The sequence below is a fragment of the Eublepharis macularius genome, chromosome 4, assembly GCF_028583425.1.
Source record: "Eublepharis macularius isolate TG4126 chromosome 4, MPM_Emac_v1.0, whole genome shotgun sequence".
Classification (NCBI taxonomy): domain Eukaryota; kingdom Metazoa; phylum Chordata; class Lepidosauria; order Squamata; family Eublepharidae; genus Eublepharis; species Eublepharis macularius.
Window position 1 is genome coordinate 92,552,635 of NC_072793.1, and position 21,837 is coordinate 92,574,471.

Below are 21,837 nucleotides of genomic sequence, written 5' to 3' on the forward strand. Positions count from 1 at the left end.
CTCCCCACGGCGAGCTCCTTCTGAACAGGACTTTAATGAGCGGTGTCTCCAGTTACTCCTGCGCGCAAAGAGGAAGCAAAGCCCCAGCAGAGAATGAACTCTGCTTAATCCCCTTTGCCGGAGCTTTGGGGGAGAGAATTTAGCTAATGTGAGTGTGAAAAGGCCCGGCCGCTGCGGAGGCGGGGGGCAGAGGGAGGGCACGAGGGAGGGAGGGGGCGGGGCAGGGTCCCTCCGATCCTCCCCTCGGCCCCGGCTCTTTTCGCGGCCCATTGTTGGCACGGAGCGGGCCGGCTGCGCAGGGGTGTAACCTGAGAGCTTTTGCTACAAAGTCCCAGCGCCTGTTGAGAAGCCGACAGAAGGCGCCGGGATCTGTGCGCGGCTGGGCATCGTTACTCCCAGCCTGCGAAGAGTCAGGCGCTGAACTGAGCGAGCGCTTGCCTGGATTTATTCTCTTTCGCCGGGCTCGCCGGGCACGGCGCGGGCTGGAGGTTCGGGGGACTGGAACTCTTTGCCCTAGGTGGCTGCCCTACGAGGGATGGAGTCCTGGGGCTGCGCCGCGCGGCGAGGAATAGTGAGACTGCGCTAAGCCGGCCGGAGTAGGTGAGGAAGTCCCCGGGGCTGGAAGGGCCGCAGGAATGGGTCGAAGCCGTGGTCCCGGCCAGCAGTCGCGGGGCTGGAGCGGAACTCGGGCTGTCTTATTCGCTGCGACCCAGCAGGCTCCCTGGGGTGTGGCGGGGCGAAGAAGTGCCTTTCCGTGGGGGGTTAGGAGCTGGACTTTGGCCGGGAGGGTCTGTAAATCTGTTACCAGGCTGTCCGGGCGCTCAGAAACCCTTTGTCGCTCGGATTAAAGATTAAGCTGCCCTCCGGAGCCCACTCTCGGGCACAGCTCCCTCCCTCCTCTCACCACACACAACTCCATCCCTGTAAACTTACGCCATGTACACACTCTCCATATATGCAGTTGCGCCAGGCGAATAAACACGTTCTCTTCGTTCACACTCGCTTCTCTTTCGGCACACCACTGGTTTCAAGTACACTCCGAAATCCTATTTAATGAATAAACTCCCGACCGTCTACTGAAATGAACGTAATACCTGTATAATTTCTGCAGTATAGTTGTGCTGTGCAAGGGTAGATGTTCTCCCCCCCCCCATCCAACACACACCAGATATAGATAATACACAAATAATCACTCCCCTGATCATTATCCCGAATAATCGCCTTCCTCCATCACTCCCTACCCAGCACGCTATCACTCGGCACCCTCTTCCTTGGGGGCCAGAGCACACACTGTTCTTGCACCTTCTGTTCTGCATGCTTTCTAGCTCACCACCAGAGCCAATGAGAAGGTGTATTTGGTTGAGATTTCAAAGAATGCAGGATAGGAGGGAAATGAGCTGTGCTGTATTTGTGTGGGTGGGCGAGAGTCCCAGAAGTCAGGGATTCTGGGGCTCCTCCCAAGGGGCTCCCTTGTTCAGGCTGGAGACCCTTAAGGGCATCTGCTGCACATTGGGTATTTAGACCCTCCAATGACATCCCTACCCTATGAGTGCCAAAGCGGTTCCCTAAAAGTTGAGTCAGTTCTCAAAATGGACATTTTGAGGTGGTAGCAGAAAACCATGTGCAGTCAGGAACTGAGTTTACTTTCATTCCAGAGGCTTGGAACTTGCCTCACTTATATGCAATGAAGGGTGTCATGCTGAATTGTTCCAATCAGTACTTTAGAGTAACTGTGAAAAGAATCACTGATTCCCCTTATTCCCAGCTCCGTCCTTCCAAAGAAAATGTCCTGAAAGGGCTACAGGGCAGTGAATATTACAAAGTTTCTCCCTTTTGCTCCAAAAAGGATGAAAACTGTCCCTGTATGCATTCCTCAGCTAGGAAACATAGAGGACAAAGGACTCTTTCCTTTCTCATTCTAGAGTTTGACGATTCAACTGAGAGCCCAGGGGGAAGAAGAAGAGACAACAGAATGCCACCCCTTCTGTGGTACCTCCTTAGGTTCCTGTTAATAGCAGTAATGTATACTAGGCCAGGTACTTCTACAGAAGAGACAATGGAGCCAGGTGAGTCACTGGAGAAAAGGTGCTGTTCCTGGTGTGGGAAAGAGACTAGCATTTGATAGGGTGCAAGGAACAAGGATCACAGGCATTCCGGGTGTGCTGCTACTTATAATTTATAGGAGATTTTTAAATTGCTATGTATTTTTGCTGATGTAAGAGAACTCTGTAATGCTCATCAATATTACTCACAGCAGATAAGTGATTTTTCCAAGGCCACATAATGAGTTTATTGCATAGATGGGAGATGAAACCTCCCTGATCCAAGTCCAGTTTGCAGTCTGCTGACCTGCACAGGTTATGGATCATGATAAGAGTAGTGGTGCAATGTGTTGCCAACCTGTTCTTCTCTAACCTGCTCTGGTAACATCAGAATGGTGAAGAGCACATATCCCATCCCCCATGTGAGTGCATGAGCTCAGAATCAAAAGTACAATTAGCCATAATGTTTGCAACTACCTAGCCTCTTCTTTTTACCCCACACTTGTAGGAACACAGAACACCAGCATCTGATGATGGCTGTAGGGTAGAAAGTACAGTTTATAAGACTGTTCTTGTAACTGAGGAGGGATTTACCAGTTTGTTAAAGAGAATGTTCCCCTGGATATTTGTGTTCTCATCCAACATATATGTTTCAAACAGGTGTTTTTTCACCATAAGGTAAAATTTACAGATTTCCTCTAAAGTAAAGAAACACAGACTAGTTTTTTTTTTAAGTCTGTCCCCAGAAAGACCTCATTTCTGTTTTTGTGTTGTGAACATATCTGTTGGATCGTCCTTCTGGTTGTGATTTGATAAGAGTTTACCTTTTCGTGTGGCATCTCCAGAAGGGGATTAAAGGTGCCTCAGTCAATCAGGCACATACAGATTTGTGTAAAATGGAAACACAATTAAGAGTTTGTAATGTAAGGTTAATGTAGCTTGCTTCATCCAGTTGGTCAGATTCAGGGTTTGTCACTATGTACTGTGCAATGGATCTAATTGTGGATTCATTGCTATGGAGCCAGACACTGTGCAAACATATTGGAGACAGGGCTCCTGATTTGTTCAGTTATTACAAAAACACTGTTATAAATGCAAAGTGTGAAATTTGTGGAGTTGTTTAAATTATTTGGCCAGTATAATTTGTTGGTTTTATGACTGGTCCCATTGAATAACCTAGTTTACTAGTGCTGTGGGTTCTTTGGTATAGTTTTGTACTTTCAGAACCCCCTGGAAAGGTGAGGGTAAATGGCTAGTACCAGGTGGTTGGCATCCTGTCTCATGCTTCAAAAAAGACATCCACTTACAAAGCTGGCACAACCAGTGAACAAATGGGATGTTTATCATTTGTGCCAACCAGCTGCTTCTCTATCATGATGATCATTGTACTTGCCACCACCAACTACCCAGCTATTTATTTTATTGGATTGAAGAAGTGGACATAAGGGTATGGCAGTCAACATATAGATTGTTTCCTGCAATTCATTGGAGGTGGGGGAATTGTGTATGTTTCAGAGAAAAGAGAAAAGAGTGAAGGTGAATTTCTGGGAGCCTGTTCAGGGCTTTAAATGTCTATGATTTAATTGGGTGTCTTGGTGAGCCTTATAGCCTTGTAGCCAGGCTATGAGAACAAGGAACCTGATTTATGTCAAAACGATCCAAGAGCTTTGACATCAAATGGATCTTGGTAAGATTGTTTCCAATTGTCTGTATTGGCATTACAGATTTATTCCTGACCTTTATTCCTGTGTCATTGATTCCACCTGTGAAAGGCCCGTGCTAGCTGGCAACTGAATTGGACATCTCCCCAGATCCTAGAACTGGGATTCTCTTAGCCACCAGAACTGTGTGGTTCAATTTGCGCTTAATCCTATGGGTTTGGGAAAATCAGAATTGTTAAGAAATTCAGCTGGAGTATCTTGAGTGTATCTTGGACAAGGGGCAGAGAGGATGGCAGTTTAGCAGTTGGGATATTCATTTGTGTCTCTTCCCTTTTTTTTGTTTAGAATACAAATGATGTTGTAGAGAAAAGCAGCCGCTATTTGATGTGTTAGCTACTTTAGCTGCTAATCAAATAGGCTCCATATCTATTGAATGCTCTTATAAAAGTGGGGGTTCCCTTTCCTTCCAATCAGAGTCGTTTTCTTGGAGTGGAGTCATATTCAAATAAAATCAAAAAGAGTCCAGTAGCACCTTTAAGACTAACCAATTTTATTGTAGCATAAGCTTTCAAGAAGTTCTCTTCGTCAGATGCATGATCATGCATCTGACGAAGAGAACTTGATTCTTGAAAGCTTATGCTACAATAAAATTGGTTAGTCTTAAAGGTGCTACTGGACTCTTTGATTTTGCTACTACAGACTAACACGGCTAACTCCTCTGGATCTATATTCAAATAAAATTACTGAATTACCCTTGGCAATTACTTTAATTGTTTCTGTAGTAAAGAACAGCTGTAGGGCACATCTTCCCCAATATATGAACAAAGTCCCAAGGTCAGCAAATGAAGTTGCCTTACACTGAGTCAAACTATCGGTCCATCGAAGTCAGTACTGTCTACGCTGACTGGCAATGGCTGTCCGGGGTCTCAGGCAGAGGTCTTCCACATCTACTACCTGATCCTTTTCATGGGAGATGCTGAGAATTGAACATGGGACTTTTTACATGCCAAGCAGATGCTGTACCACTGAGCTGTGGCCCTTCCTCAGAGTAAGTGTGGTGGCCCTGTAGATAGTAACCCTTATAAAACCACATTAACTGTTGATTCAAATCCCTTAACCCCACTGGATGACATAGAAGTTTTTACAAATTTGGAGTAGATGCTTCTAAATTCTCCAGAACCTCCTCCTAAGTACTTCTGAAGTATTGAGTGGGTAACCAAGGCTGTTGCGTATGCCCCTTGATCATGGGGGAGAAGAATTATTTAGACTCTCCGGCTGAAACATGCACTAGTTCCACAATGAATGCAGGAGTCCCTCCAGCTCTGAGCTTTGGTAGAAAGGGATCACGGTTGTATAGTGGGAAAGAGCCAGACTTGCAGTGGCTGCATTCAGGATGCCTTCTCTGACACTTGTCAGTTTTCAAACCATCTAGTACAGTAGGGATGGAGAGTCTGCCCCCACCATACTCACACACCAGAGCGGTTCCCTAGTGTTCATCAACTTGGAAGACTGGCACCAATAAAACTGGAAGCATGGAGGATCTTATAACTGTGCTGGTTTGGGGGGGAAGGGGAGAGTTGGCGAGGCTCCCACAACCCAGGCTGATGGTGGAGGAGGATGGGTCACCAAAGCAATTATAGTTCAAATCCAGGTTAGACAAACAGGGAGGCGGGAAGTTGTGGAGTCAGCTGAGTGTGAAACCTATCACTCCCACTCATGCCATTGGGGAGGGAGAAGGGGAAGGTCTGTGAGTTTAAGGGAGTTGGCCGAGCTAAGCAGGAGAGATGCAAGTGCAAGAAATGGATCTGAATGAAAAGGAAGAGGGGGGTGGTAGCATTGGTGAGTTAGAACCAGAAAGGGAAACAGGAACCATATTACTCAGCCTTCCATTGGGGTCTTTTCTATTCAGCTGCATTTTCAGTGGCAGCAATGATCCGGGCTCCTTATCTCATTCTTCTCCCCCCCCCCACCCCAATATGTGGAGGCAGAACTGGAGCTAATAACAGAGCTGTCTGCTGAAAGGGCCTGGCCCCTATTGTAATTCAGGGCAAGGAGAGCACGGGAAAGGAGCAGTGTGGCTGGGACAATGGTGATTGGGGGAGGGGCAGCAGTCACGGGGCTTCCCGACATGTTCATTTTGGAATCTGTCAAAACAGTCACTCTTGGCTGAGTGAGTGACCACTCAATCGAAGGCCCCCACAGAGAGGCTGGGGAGGGGAGGAGGGGACTGAGCAGAGAAGTCATGCTTCACTCTCCCTGGGGATCCTTTCTCCTGTCCAAGACTGGCCGCACTGGGGCTTTGATGACATCATTGCCCCACAGAACAAGTGGCAAAGGCAGGAATCCAGGACAAAGGCGCTTGTGAACAGAGTTCCGAGTATCATGAGAGGGGGGGGGGGCAGAAACTGTGAATGCACTCTTCCTCAACCTGTCAGCTTCACTGTTAATAATTCCTTCCTATGATTACTTAAAAGTCCCAGTCTCCTCTTTTTTCCTTATCATTACTCTGGTAAATTCGCTGCTCCAGTGCTGTTTTGGATGCTCCAGACAACACAAAAGGAACCTAGTAAGCATCAGGCCCTAAATATACCCCCTTTTGTTACCAGTTCCTCCCTCAAAACCTGTGCCTGTGCAGTCTATGCACAGGCAATTATCTAGTATCTCATATGCCCAGCCACTCTGATCACAAGTCCAGAGGAAAAAAATGTTTCTAGATTAACCTAAAATCCTCCTTGAATATTTCCCCCCTTTTTGATGTTTCTCTTCAGAAAGTGTCCAAAATTGGGTATTTTCCCATAAAGTCATTAGTTTTGCCTAAGGCAAGAAAAGAGCCAGGCCCATCAGAACAAAGGTATTTTCCATTCCCCTACATTATTCTTTCCTGTAAACCTTTTTCTCCCCTCTCCTTGTCTTCCCTTATTATTGTTCTTCTAAATTTGCTACTCCAGGGCTATTTTGGATGCTTCAGAATACAGTTATAAAACTCAAAACTGTAAAGTCATGGAAGAAAACAACACTTCCCCATTTGGGGGACCAAAAGGGGTGGGGGCTTGCAATTTTACTTTCTGCCTGCCTGCATTTATTATTATAATCTCAAATTATGTTCCCTATAGCATATGCTTTCCTTGTATTATACATTCCTTAATCAGAATGTAAAATTGGTAATATTTATGAATTGCTTTTTTAAAATTAAAACAGTATTCACAAATGTAGTGTGTGACAAGTGGAGTTGCAACAGCATGGTCCTACGCATGCTTGCTTGCAAGAAAGTCCCATAGAATATAGTAAGGCTGCCTTCCAAATAAGCATCCGTATACCTTAGCTTTTGGATTAGGAAAGTAGGGTGAAAAAATAAACATCAAAAATAGAAAACCAACATTGTAGTGAACAAATGGAAGGTTTTATTACCTGAGGTATTGATAACTTCAGTTGTTAAGTTACACCTCAAGATACACTAGGGTTGCAGGGGGAGGTACCTGGCACTTTTCAGGAGTGTCTTCATTGTGCGCGCACAAAGCACATGCACACCGCTACAGGGTACAATAATGTAACTTCCTTGAGTGACGTTACTGTGCCTGGTGGCAGGCATGCTCCCGCTCTTCCCAAGGGCCTAGGAGCATTCCTGCTGCCGGGCACTGTCCCAGGAGGTTTTTGCCACCCAGCCTGTTTCCTGGGCCTTTTCCCCCAGCCAAGTGAGTGGCAGCGGGGACAGAGGCTGGGAGTGGGGAATCCCCCACTGCCATTGGGGGACCTGGCAGCCCTAGGATACACTTAAAAAGTAAAAGTGTTATGTGCTATAATCCTGTGTATGTTTTAAACTCTGTGGAATTCATGGGGACATGCTTCTGGTTAAAGACAGATGGGTTTGGGTTATGAAAGTAAGTGAAGGCTGATAAAGAGCCATTTTTATTGATTGATTGATTGATTAAATGCATATCTCCATCCTAATCAATACATCTTTGAAAATACTGGCATCAACTAAGGTCATGTCAGGCATGATGTGGGAAATTTGTGATTGGATAATACACTGAATTTTTTTAATGTTAAAAAGCACCCATAGAGTAGGGGTCTGGATTGGAGAAATACTGTGGGCAGAGGTTTAACCTTTTACCGTACCATTTTCCTGTTACAAACTGCCTCTCCCTAACTGTTATTAGCCCTGATGAGGTGGGGGAAAGATAAATATAATATACTTTTCTCTACTTAGGCTAGCAGCAGCAGGGGTGGGTGGAATTTCCATAAGGAAAACAGCATATGGGAGGAGTATCCTTGCCCCCCACAATGTGCTATGTCCCCAATCCAAACTGCTGTCTCCTGTGATAGTTAACAGTAATGAAATACATCAGGTGATTAATCTGAGACCTCTTCAAGACTGCAAAAGTCACACCTCAGTGTCTTTTGGTTCTGACTTTTTTACTTTGAGCTTCATGGACTTCAGAAAATGGAGATTTGGACAAATGGAAACAAGCACCACCTCAGCCTTTCATGTTAGCTATCACCTTGGTTTTGTGAATTTTCAAAGATTCATCAAAGAGTCTGAGGCATCTAAGAAGCAAAACTGTGTTGTCCAGTTCATGTGTGCTACAGATATAATATGGTTGCCAGGTCTCCAGATTGCACTCCTGTATCAAATGCCTGAAGATATTCTGTATTCTGCATTTGAGATACTTTTCCAACATTATCCAAAGATTGCTGATTGTTTAGTAATTCAGTCAAATGCAGTAGCATGTTATCACTATTAATCATGCTAACTACTACTAACTTTGAACATGAAATGAAGATACTTTCAGTAGTGTGACAACATCTGTTTACCAAATTTCTTGAAAAAGTATTTTGCTCATTGTTTTGTATATCTGTACTTGTTTTCCCCAAACGCACTAATTTTTCCATTTCTAGCCTTGAGGGAGGGAAAATCCATTTTTGCCCCAGGTCTTTTCATCTGTACTCCAGAGAAAATGGTGGACTGGATTAAGTTAATAGAAAGAATGCAAACCCATCCAAAACAGGATATCCTTCTGGGCTTTGCCTGCTATGAGGACAATGATCTCCACATGCAGGCTTTCCTTTTAGTTATGAGAACTATTGAAATAAAAAGAATATATATAGAGAATATTTTTCTTTTGCCACTGAGTAACCACAACCCCCTTCCACATACTCGGAAAATAAGACAAAGTTTCCAGTAGTAGATGCAGAACCCAGGCAAACTTCAGTTCTTGCCTTTTTAACACAACTTGTCCACATGCTTGAGTTAGCACAATTGGTGGCTGATTGTTCTCAATCACAAAAGAACCAGATGCCACCATTACCATCAATTACCAATTTCCAGTGTGCCATTCTCTTTCCACTTTCATACTATGGCGAGTGAAAATCCTGCCATTTAAGCCCTAACACCGTCATGCCTTCTGGTGATCCAGGGAGCGAGTAAGGTATCCACACTGATGTCTGGCTATATTGTTTGGGATCTGCCTGGGATAAAGGAATTCCTCTGTTGAAGTTGATGTCACAATCTTTCCCCTCCTAGTCAATGTTTCTCTTATGGAGGTTGTGCACCATTATCAAAGCAGCTAAAGTAAGCTAGCTCTGCCATTGCACTGACTGGTACCCTCTCTGTGCTGGACAGAAATGTTTGAGAGCCATATGCTGGAGGTGGAGGCAGAGCATTTGCTACTGGACCCAGGGAATCTACTGAAACTCTACTGTAGTGCCAACCACAGCCTCATGATCACATGGTACAAAGAAGCCAAGCAGCTTCTCCCAGGTGGGCGCATCCACATGAAGCAGAGCATGCTGGAGATTTCTGATGTCACCTATGAAGATTCAGGGCTGTACTCATGCTGGACACAGAGCACTGGCGAGATCCTGCGCAATTTTACCATCTCTGTTGTAGGTAAGAGCAAGGAAAGTGCTCCTACTTCTGTTTACTGCATCTTTTCCTGAAAGAGGCCTAACTTTAATTAGTCATGGTGCTTTGTCCCATATGGCCTTACTTTCACAGTGTCAAAAACAGCAAGCATAGTGTGGAGTTTCCTTTACAAGATAGTTATGTACTAACCATTCTGCAAGATGTTAGGACTGTAGTATCTAAGAGTCTCCTTCTTCCACTTCTCCCTCATCCCTGATCATAGTCCTGAATCTCTTTTGCTTACTTCTCTGTAGTCCTTCACAAGTACTAGCCAGGAACTTCTATGGCAAGCAGTATTTGTACAATGAGCTTCAGGTGCTTTGGTGGTAGTACTGCAAAGACTCAGCTTGTGGCACTTCGGTTTCAGATTCGCTGGCGTCTGGTGATGATGATGAAGACAGTGATGTGGACAGTGTTCATGTGGATTCAAATGAGGAGCCAATACACACCAGGCGAGGTGAGTACTGTGCCAAGTTAGCTATGGTTCAGTAGTTTCTGCAAGCTGTAGCAGTGCTGGGACAGGAGAAAGTGATGTTCGGTGCTGCTGTACAGCATAATCAAACATCTTCCATGCTGACTTCTCAGCCTTTTTCTCTGCAGAATTCTTATAGAACCAGCAAGGTTTGACTCTTATTATCTCCAGCTAGTAACAGAGTTCTGCTGAAATGTGTCTGGGCATGCATTCATCTCTCCTGGGGTTCTGAGGTTTCCTGGCCGAGTGGTTCTGTACCACTCTCTGCTGTCATGCATATGCACCATACTCCTAGCTGCCCAAGTGGCTCTCAGTCTTTGCTTGAAATATTGGCACCCCCTTTCTCTGAGGGTAGTCCTGATGCCTTCACCAGCTTATCTTTAAGATTTTATTAAAGTTTGGGACTGATCTGTAATGTCTTCTTCAGCACCTTATTGGACACACCCTCATCGAATGGACAAGAAGCTATATGCAGTCCCAGCAGGAAATACAGTCAAATTCCGCTGTCCAGCCTCAGGGAGCCCTAATCCTACGATACGCTGGCTGAAGAATGGGCGGGAATTCCGAGGGGAGCACCGTATTGGAGGGATCCGAGTAAGAGCGCAGACCCTTTGGTCTTTCCTCAAATCATTCTTTCTCCACTTTCATCCACCCTGTTGAAATTACAGCTGTTTTTTTTTACTAGCTCATATGAGCTAGGGTTTGTGTGGGGGTGGAAAGGAATATGCCCTGCAAAACTGTTTAGAGAGAAGGCACTCTCCATTATTATAGAAGCCACCTGTGAAATTAACAGAACCAAGTATAATTTATACAGTTTCGCTCTCTCTGTGTTGTGGTGTGTGTGTGTGTTCTGGTCAGAAGCCAGAAGCTACCTCTGGGGTCTCCAAACATGCTGAGATCTGTGGGCACTTTTGAGATTTTGAGAAATGATACTGGGCAGTACCTCAAAATGGCTGCCATGGAGGGAGAAATTGCAAAACATGGAATGTTTCCAAGCCAAGCATCCTCTTACAGTGGAGGTGGCTATTCTGGAGAGGGGATGTAGCTCACTTGAAGAACTTCTGCTTTGTATGCTGAAGGTCCCAGATTCAATCCTTGGCATCTCCAGTTAAAAGTAAGTGACGGGAAAGACCTCTGCCTGAGACCCTGGACAGCCACTGCCAGGCTGAGTAGATAATACTGACCTTGATGGTCTGATTCAGTATAAGGAAGCTTCATGTGTGAATGGGTGCTCCCTGCACACCCAAAGATAATGCCTCCAGGCCTCTACCAAAGCAGTTTCTACTTCAGTTAGATGGAGGAAAGCAAGAAAACATATTGGGTGTCATACTGGGTACCATATTGGGTATCACTGTGCTAAATACCTGCTGTGCTGCTGACATTAACTTAGTATGTTCTGTTTGTAGTTCCAAAACTTGGGCTAACACAAAACTGTGTATTATCTGAAGCAAAGAACATCTGAGACAAAAAGAATCTGACTTTAAAATGTTTCATCTGCTCACTTTAGCATGTGTTTGCTTCCCTTCCTCCAGCTGCGGCATCAACACTGGAGCTTAGTCATGGAGAGTGTGGTACCTTCTGACCGAGGCAACTACACTTGCCTGGTGGAGAACAAGTTTGGCAGCATCCGCTTCAGCTACTTTCTGGATGTCCTAGGTGAGAGCATCTCCCTCACAGAAGATGGACCATATAAAAACCAGCCAAAAAAGACAAACACTGTGGGGCCATCCTAAGGAAGCCTGAAAAGTGTTTCACTTATTAGTACTTCTGAGTTGTGTGGGAGGCCAGAGCCCACTCCCAGCCTATCAGCCATCCAAGTTCTTGTGGGAAGGACCAGGCTCACCATCCTGACCTCAAATACTCCAGGAAGATGAATAATGCCCTGAATTTTTACCAACTTCAAAGGAAGCTGGAGATCTCCTAGGATATGAAGTCAGATGAAATTAATTAACCCTGTCTGGATCTCTAGGCCTAACTTTAAGCCTTCGCTCTCTTATCTCTTAGCCCCTCATTATCTGTCTTCTCTGAGCTTACTTGTAATCACCGGAAAGAGGCCCTGGAGCCAGCACTAGGCAGAAGTTGCATCTGTGGCACCAAGTAATATCAGAAGTGCAGTCTTGTTTGCTGGAGAAAGAGAAGATAGGGAAGGCATAAAGATCCCGCTAGCCTTAAGACAGGAATATATATTGCCGCAGAAGGAATATTTGAAAGGAAAGTTGTGCTATTAGATAATGGAGAAGAACACCACCTCAAGCCTCAGCCTGCTACTTTATCATTACCAGCTTTGTGTTTACTGATTTATGCACTGGCAGACTGCCCTTTTGGGGAATCTGGCAGACTTCAGCTGTTTTGGATAACATTTACCTGCTCTGTCCCTTTCAGAGAGATCTCCACATAGGCCAATTCTGCAAGCCGGGCTCCCTGCTAATACCACAGCAGTGGTGGGCAGTGATGTGGAATTTTTTTGTAAAGTGTACAGTGATGCCCAGCCCCACATACAATGGCTGAAACACATTGAAGTGAATGGCAGCAGCTATGGCCCTGATGGAATCCCCTATGTGCAAGTGCTTAAGGTAAAAGGCCCAGGGTTTCTTTTTTCTTTTGAAACAGGAATGGAAAATGTAGAGCATGTAGTGATATTTACAATTGTTTATAACTGGCATTGCCATAGAGACAGCCCTAAGCAATTTAAACATCTCATTTTCCTAAAAAGGTACTTTGAGAAAAGACCGAGGAGTGGTTGGCTAGTGCCTCAAACTCCACTGCTTCTAGAAATGTCTCTTGCTGCAAATACTGTTTTGTCCACGTCTCCCTCACCTTCAGGTGAGCAATTAGATGGAGGTGCAAGTGAAACCTTTCAGTAGACCAGATTTGGTCCAGGATCTTCCAATTGCTGATTCCTTAATTTGGGAAGTAGGGTTACAAACATATATATTTATCAGTATTAGAAATTGTACCTTCTACGTTATGTGGTTTTAAGTTATTTTTCAAACAGGCTTCACTTAAAATAAGGGGTTAAAAGTGTGCAAGGAAAGAAACCAAATCTGAAAAAGGTTTGAGGTGATATCTCTAGTTGTATAAGCTGTTATATGGAAAATGCAAGCAAATGCTCCTTGTATGGCAGAGAAACTTCATGATCCAACACAACTGTAGCCTATGTGGCTTGAAGCTTCTTACAGGATGTTCTAGAAGCAATGAAATCTTGCAATACCAATAGCTCCCTCAGCTAGTGTATTCTCAATGGAGAGACGAGTACATGATCCATTAGTAGGCAAAGGTGTTCACCAAACCTGACATATTGTTAGCAAGCAAGGCAGAGAGAGAGCCTGGTAATTCTCTTGTCTAGACTTAATGCTTTCCTCTCTCTTGTTTCTTCCCATTTGTCTTGGCAGACGGCAGATATTAACAGCTCAGAGGTGGAAGTGCTATATTTGCGCAATGTCTCTATGGAAGATGCTGGTGAATACACATGCCTTGCAGGGAACTCCATTGGCTTGTCATACCAGTCAGCCTGGCTTACTGTGTTGCCAGGTAAGGAAGGGCAGAGGATGTGGTGGGGCAAGAAAAGATGAATGGTTGTAGGATATTCCTTCACAGTGTCATAACCAGACATGTTACCTATTAGTAGACAATTGGGGGGGGGGAACCCTTTTATGTCTGTGCATGCCCTTCAGTTTAAAAACAAAATCAATGGAATGAGTTTCTAGTGATGAATCACTAAAAAAAAATGGACGGAAATTGGAAGGAAATTTACTTTCTGAGGCATGACAAAATCCTGTTAGATTGTTTCATGGCTTTATGCAGTGATAATTCTGTGTTAAAATACAAACAAAGTAATCATAAAAGGAGTGGTGGTATAGCACTGTTTTAGCAAAACCTCCACAATAATAAAGGGAGGGGAATAAAAAATATTAAGATTAAACTAAACAATTCAATCAAACTAATTTGACTAAACAAATTAAGGAAAGAAATTCTGTCAAGGCTTTACTATTAAAAAGATAAGTTGTGTCTTTGTAAAGCCATCTATAATTGAATGTGGAAAAGAAGATAACAGTATGGAAAGATTTAGGAATTTCTGTTCAGTCAAGGCTTCTGTCCGCTTTCATTGAAAGCAAAATTGCTGTCGAATAGCTGTACTGCAATGTCTTACTCCCCGAAAGCCAAGATTTATGTTAATGGTCAGCACTGGCCCTGCTATTTTGTAAAGGAAGATTTACTGTGAATGTACTGAGGTTGCTGAGAAGCAAAACAATTTTAGAAAATGGTAATCAAGATGACAAGGGGAATCTTGGGTATTATATTGCTATAGGATTGGTGTATTTTAATAAACTGTGTGAAAGACAACCTGTCAGATACCAGGTTGTGGTTCTGAATTTGCTAGTATGCTAGGATTGCTTTTGCCAGACACTGGGAATGCCAGCATTAAACCTTCTATATATAAAGACTATCAAAAATGAAACATTGCAAATGGTAAAATTGAAAAGCACTGAAACCAGTCTGAAATTGTTGTAGAAGGATAACTTATGGCACATAAGCTTTCGTTTTAAGATGTTACTCAAACGAATTAGGACAGAGAAATGATCAGCAACACGTGTGTCTAACTTGGATAATGAAACATCTTATGAAGAAGCATGTATCTTGATTTGTTTAATCTTGTTAAAGTTTTTTTAATGGATATGTATATTATACACATGTGGAATGGTTACGCAAAATGATAATACTCTAACACTTTGAGAAAAAAAAATGGGCACAGTCCAGCCATAGACAAGCAAGAGATTTAAGCAGATGCTGCTCAACTCTCTTGTATTGACATCATTGTGAATGTCAAAGTGGTTACTTTTAGCTAGATTGTACAAATGGCTCTCTACAGGAAGTGGAGAGCCTTGTGCAACTGTGCTATTTGGCAGTGTCCTAATTTTTCTGGCCTGGTTGCAATAGCTGCCCTTGCTGTCAGCCATGATCGAAGCTGGTTTAAGTCCTGGAAGAGCATGCTAATTAGGAATTCATTCACTGATTGCAGAAGAAGAGCAGGTGCAAGAAGTGAATGCTCCTGATGTCAAGTACACAGATATCATTATCTACACTTCGGGATCTTTGGCTGTGGCTATGGCTGTCATCATCATTTTCCTCTGCCGGATGCAAACCCAGCCAAGGAAGCAGCCCTTGGAGCCTATGGCAGTACACAAGCTCTCCAAATTCCCTCTCATCCGGCAGGTATGTGACCTCCCCTACAGTGGGTCAGATTGACCAGGATGTTATCATTGCAGTGGTTTTCAGAGGGGCACAATCTTTGGTAAAGTGTTATATCTGTGCTCTGAACAGGAACCATTGGATGGCAATGAGGTGCCCAAACCCTGAGACAGCATCTCCACTAATACATGACTTGTGAGCTTCCCATGACAGCGTTTGTTACTGTATGAGGTAGAATGCAGAACTAGATGGACTATGATCTGATCCAGCATGTGAATTTTTAAGCATGCATACTCTGCCTTACCAGTTGAGACTGCCTTTGGAAGCCAGTTTACTATAGTGGTTAAGCGTGGTACGATTCTAATCTGGAGAACAAGGTTTGATTCCTGATTCCTCCACTTGAAGCCAGCTGGTGATCTTGGGTCAGCCACAGGTCTCCCTGAGTTCTCTCAGCCTCACCTACCTCACAGGGTGTCTGTTTGTAGGGGAAATAATGACATTGACTTCATAAACTGCCCTGAGTGTGACATTAAGTTGTCCTGAAGAGTGGTATATAAGCACAAGGTGGTTGTTATTATTGTTATTATTATTACTACATTGGATTTTATTACTTGAGTCACATCTCGCCCTTGTCCCTTGCTGTGGAGAAGAGCAGTGTTCATGGCCAGTCTAACAAGTTCTTGTGCTGTTTTCACAGTTCTCGTTGGAATCAAGCTCCTCAGGGAAGTCTACCACATCACTCATGCGTGTGACCCGCCTTTCATCAAGCTGCACACCCATGTTGGCTGGGGTCATGGAAGTGGAGCTGCCACTGGACTCGAAGTGGGAATTCCCACGAGACAGGTAATTCTGTGAGGTGGAGCAAGTGTGTGTGCTTCTGAGGAGGATGCTGAGCTATACTAATGTTTTTAGCTTGGATCACATATCCTGATGTCAAATTGCAGTGTTTGTTTCCTCAAAGTCATATGTCAAGATGTTCATTTACTATACATCCAACAGGTGATTCTCAGCAGAACCACAAGTGACAAAAGGCACAGATTGGACACTTGTCAGCTTCCCTCAAGTTTTGATGGGAAATGTAGGCATCCTGGTCTCGCAGCTTCGCTCTCTGACTGCTGTCCAATGGACTTTTCAACTGTCACTTGTCCAACATTCCGCCAAGCTGCCTACATTTCCCACCAAAACTTGAGGGAAGCTGACAAGTGTCCAATCTGTGCCTTTTGTCACTTGTGGTTCTGCTTTATGATAGTCCATACACTTACACTTGTCCTCATGCACATGAAAGTAACAGCATGTGAATCAGAAATGCACTGTGTATGTCTTACATATGACTGTTGAATTCCCAGCAATGTGATTGCTTCTAAAAGGTCTGCAACCCCATGTGCTTCAGTTTTATACACTACTCCCTCCAGACAATTGACAAGAACAAGCCCAAGAATGCTCATGTGTGGGAAATTTGGTTGTGCCGCCACATGTGTGAACTAGATGTAAATGTTTGTCCTTCCTTTACTTGTGTCTGCTAGAGTTAGCAGGGTATGAGACAGAACAACCAAGTGAAGTCCATGGCTGCTTAAGCTCAATGAAGAGACTCATCCGATACTAGAAGACTTGGTTTGACCTTCTGTATATCATAGCCATATGTATTAGGCTCTCATTACCAAACGCCTCTTTTCCTGTGATATGAGAACATCCCTCAGCTGGTGTCTTGCCTTCTTTTTCCTTAGGTTAGTGCTGGGCAAGCCACTAGGTGAAGGTTGTTTTGGGCAAGTGGTGAGAGCAGAGGCCTATGGGATTGATCAGGAACGGCCAGAGCGTCCCATCACTGTTGCTGTCAAAATGCTCAAAGGTAACTTGTGGCGTACAGGGCTAAAAGAGACTCTCATTTGGGGGATTTCTTCCTCATTCTACACCCAAGGCCAGACCATAGTTCAATTTGCCCTCCCTCTGGGTGACATCTTTCTTTGCCTCACTAGATAATGCTACTGACAAGGACTTGGCTGATCTCATCTCAGAAATGGAAATGATGAAACTCATGGACCAGCACAAGAATATCATCAACCTGTTGGGTGTCTGTACACAGGATGGTGAGTGGTTACTATTTTGAACTGGGAGGCAGAGATTGTTGTATGCAGTGTGAAAAGAGGTGCTTGTGGGGAAAGGAATTAAGAGATGCTCAGCCCTTTTGTGGCACAATTTATGACGAAAGCACGGGTCCTGTGATAGGATGCTGTAACTGGAGCATGGAACACTGGCATTCTTTGAGGGGGCAACAGACATTATGTGGGATTTCAGAGGATGAGACAGAGGGTCACTTTCAGTACAATTGCAGGGCCTCTCTATGTGATTGTGGAATTTGCTGCCAAGGGAAACTTACGGGAATACCTGCGTGCCCGTCGCCCTCCCACACCTGATTACACCTTTGATGTTACCAAGATGCCTGAAGAGCAGCTATCCTTCAAAGACTTGGTCTCTTGTGTCTATCAGGTGGCACGGGGCATGGAGTATCTGGAGTCCAAACGGGTAAGAGTTGCTTCATCACACAAGTGCACTGCCATATATATTAAGTAAGTCATTTTAAGTAGGTAGTGAAGAGAGGGAATTTTTAGTATTCTCTGCTTTCAGAAACATTTGCCTCCTTGTCTTCCCTGGTAGGATGTTTCCTTCACTTAAACAGCAGTGACTGATGCCCAATAGCCATGTTCCATCTGGGTAGTTTGATGTTTTTCAGTGCTTAATATAATGCTGTAGGCCAGGAGCTGGCATATTTATGACCACTTTCCCCTATATCTCAAGCAGGATTTTGGCTCTATAATGTCAGATGTGCCCTGGTATTGCCTGAAGGTAGAACAGAGAGTTCAAAGTACCAGGTGTGGGCAGCCCTAGCAGGATGAAGCAGATGGAATTGTTGAAGGGCATGGGAGAGAGATGAGGAAGTTCATACTTACACATCTATGATAGATTGAACAATGGCATGCTCTCCCTGGGTTTGTCTGGCACTGGCTGCAGAAGGTTTGCCAAGTTCTCAAAGAGAATTCCTCTTCCTCCTCTCTCTTTCTCTCTACAGTGTATTCACCGGGACCTAGCTGCTCGTAATGTACTTGTCACGGAAGAGAATGTCATGAAAATTGCTGACTTTGGCTTGGCCCGAGGTGTTCATGACATAGACTACTACAAGAAAACAAGCAATGTTAGTAAAAGTCAATTGTGGGCAATGGGAAAGAAATTTTTAAGAAACGTATATATAGATTTTAAATGGAAAAGACTGGTGGTGGACAATTAGAGTTATGGACATCTAAAGAGTGTGGAATGCTTTAAAACTCTGTGTATATGCATGCATACAAGCACACTACTATGCGCTGTGTATATCAGGGAAGTGAAAAGGGAATTTTTGTTAATCTCAGCTTTCAAAATAGCCCGAGTGATAATAAAAATCAGAATTTCAGAATGAGCACAGATGAGAATGTTTATGATCTTGGCTACTCTGTGGTTGGCAGTGGGTAGGAATCCAAGCCTTGAGTTGAAGGCTTTTCATTTTTCCTTGCAGGGCCGCCTGCCTGTAAAATGGATGGCACCAGAGGCCCTCTTTGACAGAGTGTACACGCACCAGAGTGATGTGTAAGTGTGACTCAATGAGATATGGATAAGGGCTCCCACAATAAAACAGGCCTTAACGGTTATGCCCAGCAGAACAACTGAGTGTTGTAAGCCACTGTGTGTGTAGCTCTTTGACTTCTAATAGGCTCGTGTATGGGGAACATTCAAGGTTATATGTCAGTTTCCTGGCAGCTCTATTGAGCATACCATAATTTGCATGGAAAGTCACTATATAAGGGCCCTGCCTACCTTCCTATGCCAGAGGTCACACAAAGTATAAAGTAACTTTTTTTCCTACAAACTAGTCCAACATCCTGAACAGTCTCCAGTATATGTATGCTCAGTCCTTTCTGCACTCCAGTGTTACATTGGTAACAAATTCAGCTTTTTAGATTGTGCTATAGTTTTGCATGTTTTATTGTGAGAGATGCCGTGCCATTGATTTAATCTCAATATATATTCATGCTGTGGTTTTTGCTTGCTTTCTTACTATCTCTTAACCCTCCTCCCACTCCCAATTATACTTTAAGGTGGTCCTTTGGAATTCTGATGTGGGAGATCTTTACCTTGGGAGGTTCTCCATATCCTGGCATCCCAGTGGAAGAGCTCTTTAAACTCCTGAGAGAAGGTCACCGCATGGACAAGCCCTCCAACTGCACCCATGAACTGTAAGCATCTGAGAGGTTTCCTGCCTGCTTAACTAGAGAGTGAAGAACACAGTAGGAGGCAGATTTCTGAAGGCTTTCTTGCCATTGCTCTAACAGGTACATGATGATGAGGGAATGCTGGCATGCTGTCCCTTCGCAAAGGCCCACCTTTAAGCAACTGGTGGAGGGGCTGGACAAGGTCCTAGCTGCTGTCTCTGAAGAGGTAGGTTCAAAGCACTAGGAAGTGATGAGAACACTCAGGGGCTGTGGCAGGGGGATGCAACAAAGATTCAGTTATTTGCAACAGTTAGTGGTGTTTTTTAGCGAGAAATCAGGTCTTCATCCCCAGTGAAAGCTAAAAGTGTCCTTTTCTCTCTGTTTTCAGTATCTGGACCTGTCAATGCCATTTGAACAGTATTCCCCGTCCTGCGAGGACACAACCAGCACCTGTTCTTCTGATGACTCTGTCTTCACTCATGATCCACTGCCTATCACCCCCTGTCTCTTTCCCTATCACAATGTGAGGACATGAGGAGAAATAGGCCATGGATTACAGTGCTTGGAAAGAGAAGTTCTCACATTGTCCTTGGTGAAACAAAGATCTGGGAACTGCGTCAGCAAAGCCTGAGACTCTGCATCCAAAGCTTCTGGAGTCTTCCGGACATATACTATCAAAAGTGCCCTAATGAGGACTGGAGTTCTTCCTTGTAAAGTCATGCTGGTGCTTTCATGTCCTATAATCTCAGGTTCCCTTCAGGCTATTACTCTAGCTGAGCCTTGGCTGTTGCCAGCTGGCTGGGGGGGCGGGGAGTGGTACCGGTACCAGAAAAGCAGGGAGAGACCTAGCCCAAGAGAAGAGCACTCACTATGTGCCTGAGACCCTACCAGACCCATGGGACCATCTCCCCAGCCATGGAGCACCCTGCTTGTTTGATGCTGTGCCCAATTTAATATTTTTATTGAAGCCTCATTAGTGGCAGGAGCCAGCCAACTTTCTCAGGCCACCCATACCCAGCTGGACCTACCCACAAGGATGACATCTTGCACAGGGCATGGACATTCCTTTCTGGCTTCTGTTGCTCACTGTACATACCCCTAGAGATGAATATTTATGTATATATCACTTCTAATGCACATGAATTATCCACACCCATAAATTATTTTTTTGAATAGAGCCTCTGACTGGAGGTGTCTTTGCTCTCAGGAATTCTTGTGGCCTGCTTCCAGGGAAGCTTTGACCCAGCCAGGACCCGTCTCTGGGCCATAAATCTTTATTGGAACACTGGCCCTCCTGAAGTCATTTGTTTCCCCTGGTCATAGGCTTAGAAAAGTAGACCATATTGGTTTTGGTCTCAGCTTCTCTGGTTTATCCATAGCCTCTAAAAGGCCATTGTTGCAGTTGTCACTGGTTCCAGAGAACTAAGCTGGAGAAGAATAATTTGGAGAAAAATTTCTTGTTTCTGATTATTGGCTCTCTTCATGTGCTAATACTTATTGGTTTACTTCCAAACTAAATGAACATGGAACTTTAGAAACTCTATGTACATACACTCTTCATATCTAGATAGACACAGTCAGCCTCTAACTATTACCTTTTCTATGTCACAGTGCCTTGAAGAGCTGATTGATTATGCATGTCTCTCAAGAGCCTGTGTGTCCTCCTCACCGCGTATCTCTACTGGTCATATCTTTGCTTGCAGCTCTGAGCAAGATAATGCCAATGAAGAGCTTATTAGCTTGAGAGACCAATGGGAGCCTAAAGAGGGGATGACAAGAAGGCTGGTTCTAATGCACTCTCCCCTTTTCCTAAATGATAGGTCAAAGCAGCCTCTGTTCTGTAAGGGCATTCTTCCAATCTGTTTTGTGGACTGGCTCTACCAAGCAATGGCATGGCTGAGGCACAATGGAGGAGAAAATACAACTTTGGGTATATCCCAAATACAACTTTGGATATATCCCAAACCACAGAGCCTGGCAGACAAGGGGAAGGACATGAGCCTGGGGAGGGGTCTGTGTGGGTGCCCAATGCACCTGTGCTGTCTGGTTGAGCACAGAGCATGTGCACCTGTGTGCCTGTCCTGTAGTGGGGAGGGCAGAGGCAGGGCTTCCATTCTTTTTTTTGCTTGCTCCTGAACAAAACACTTCACCCCCATCTGTTGTGCATTAGTTGCTGTTCCATTTAACTAACCATGAACTCCACTACCAGCATCTCCCTGAAATTGATCCAGCAACTGGCTGCTCATTCAGAGCCTGGGAATCTATCTCAGGATTCAGCAAAGCCCAGTGGGAATATTTCTCTCACCCCATCCCCCACTGCCCGCCCCAATAT

At 44.4% G+C, this 21,837-nt stretch overlaps 1 protein-coding gene across 1 annotated transcript; it reads left to right on the plus strand.

The window, feature by feature from the left end:
- The first annotated feature begins 299 nt into the window (after positions 1 to 299).
- FGFR4 (fibroblast growth factor receptor 4) lies at positions 300 to 20,944 on the plus strand. Its single transcript, XM_054975926.1, has 18 exons — positions 300 to 600; positions 1,923 to 2,066; positions 9,324 to 9,590; positions 9,973 to 10,062; positions 10,505 to 10,671; positions 11,610 to 11,733; positions 12,460 to 12,650; positions 13,470 to 13,608; positions 15,098 to 15,291; positions 15,965 to 16,110; positions 16,992 to 17,113; positions 17,241 to 17,351; positions 17,597 to 17,787; positions 18,332 to 18,454; positions 18,812 to 18,882; positions 19,392 to 19,529; positions 19,626 to 19,731; positions 19,894 to 20,944. Exons 2-18 carry the CDS (start codon positions 1,973 to 1,975, stop codon positions 20,038 to 20,040), a joined length of 2,421 nt encoding a protein of 806 aa, XP_054831901.1. The 5' UTR covers positions 300 to 600; positions 1,923 to 1,972; the 3' UTR covers positions 20,041 to 20,944.
- The last annotated feature ends 893 nt before the right edge of the window (positions 20,945 to 21,837 follow it).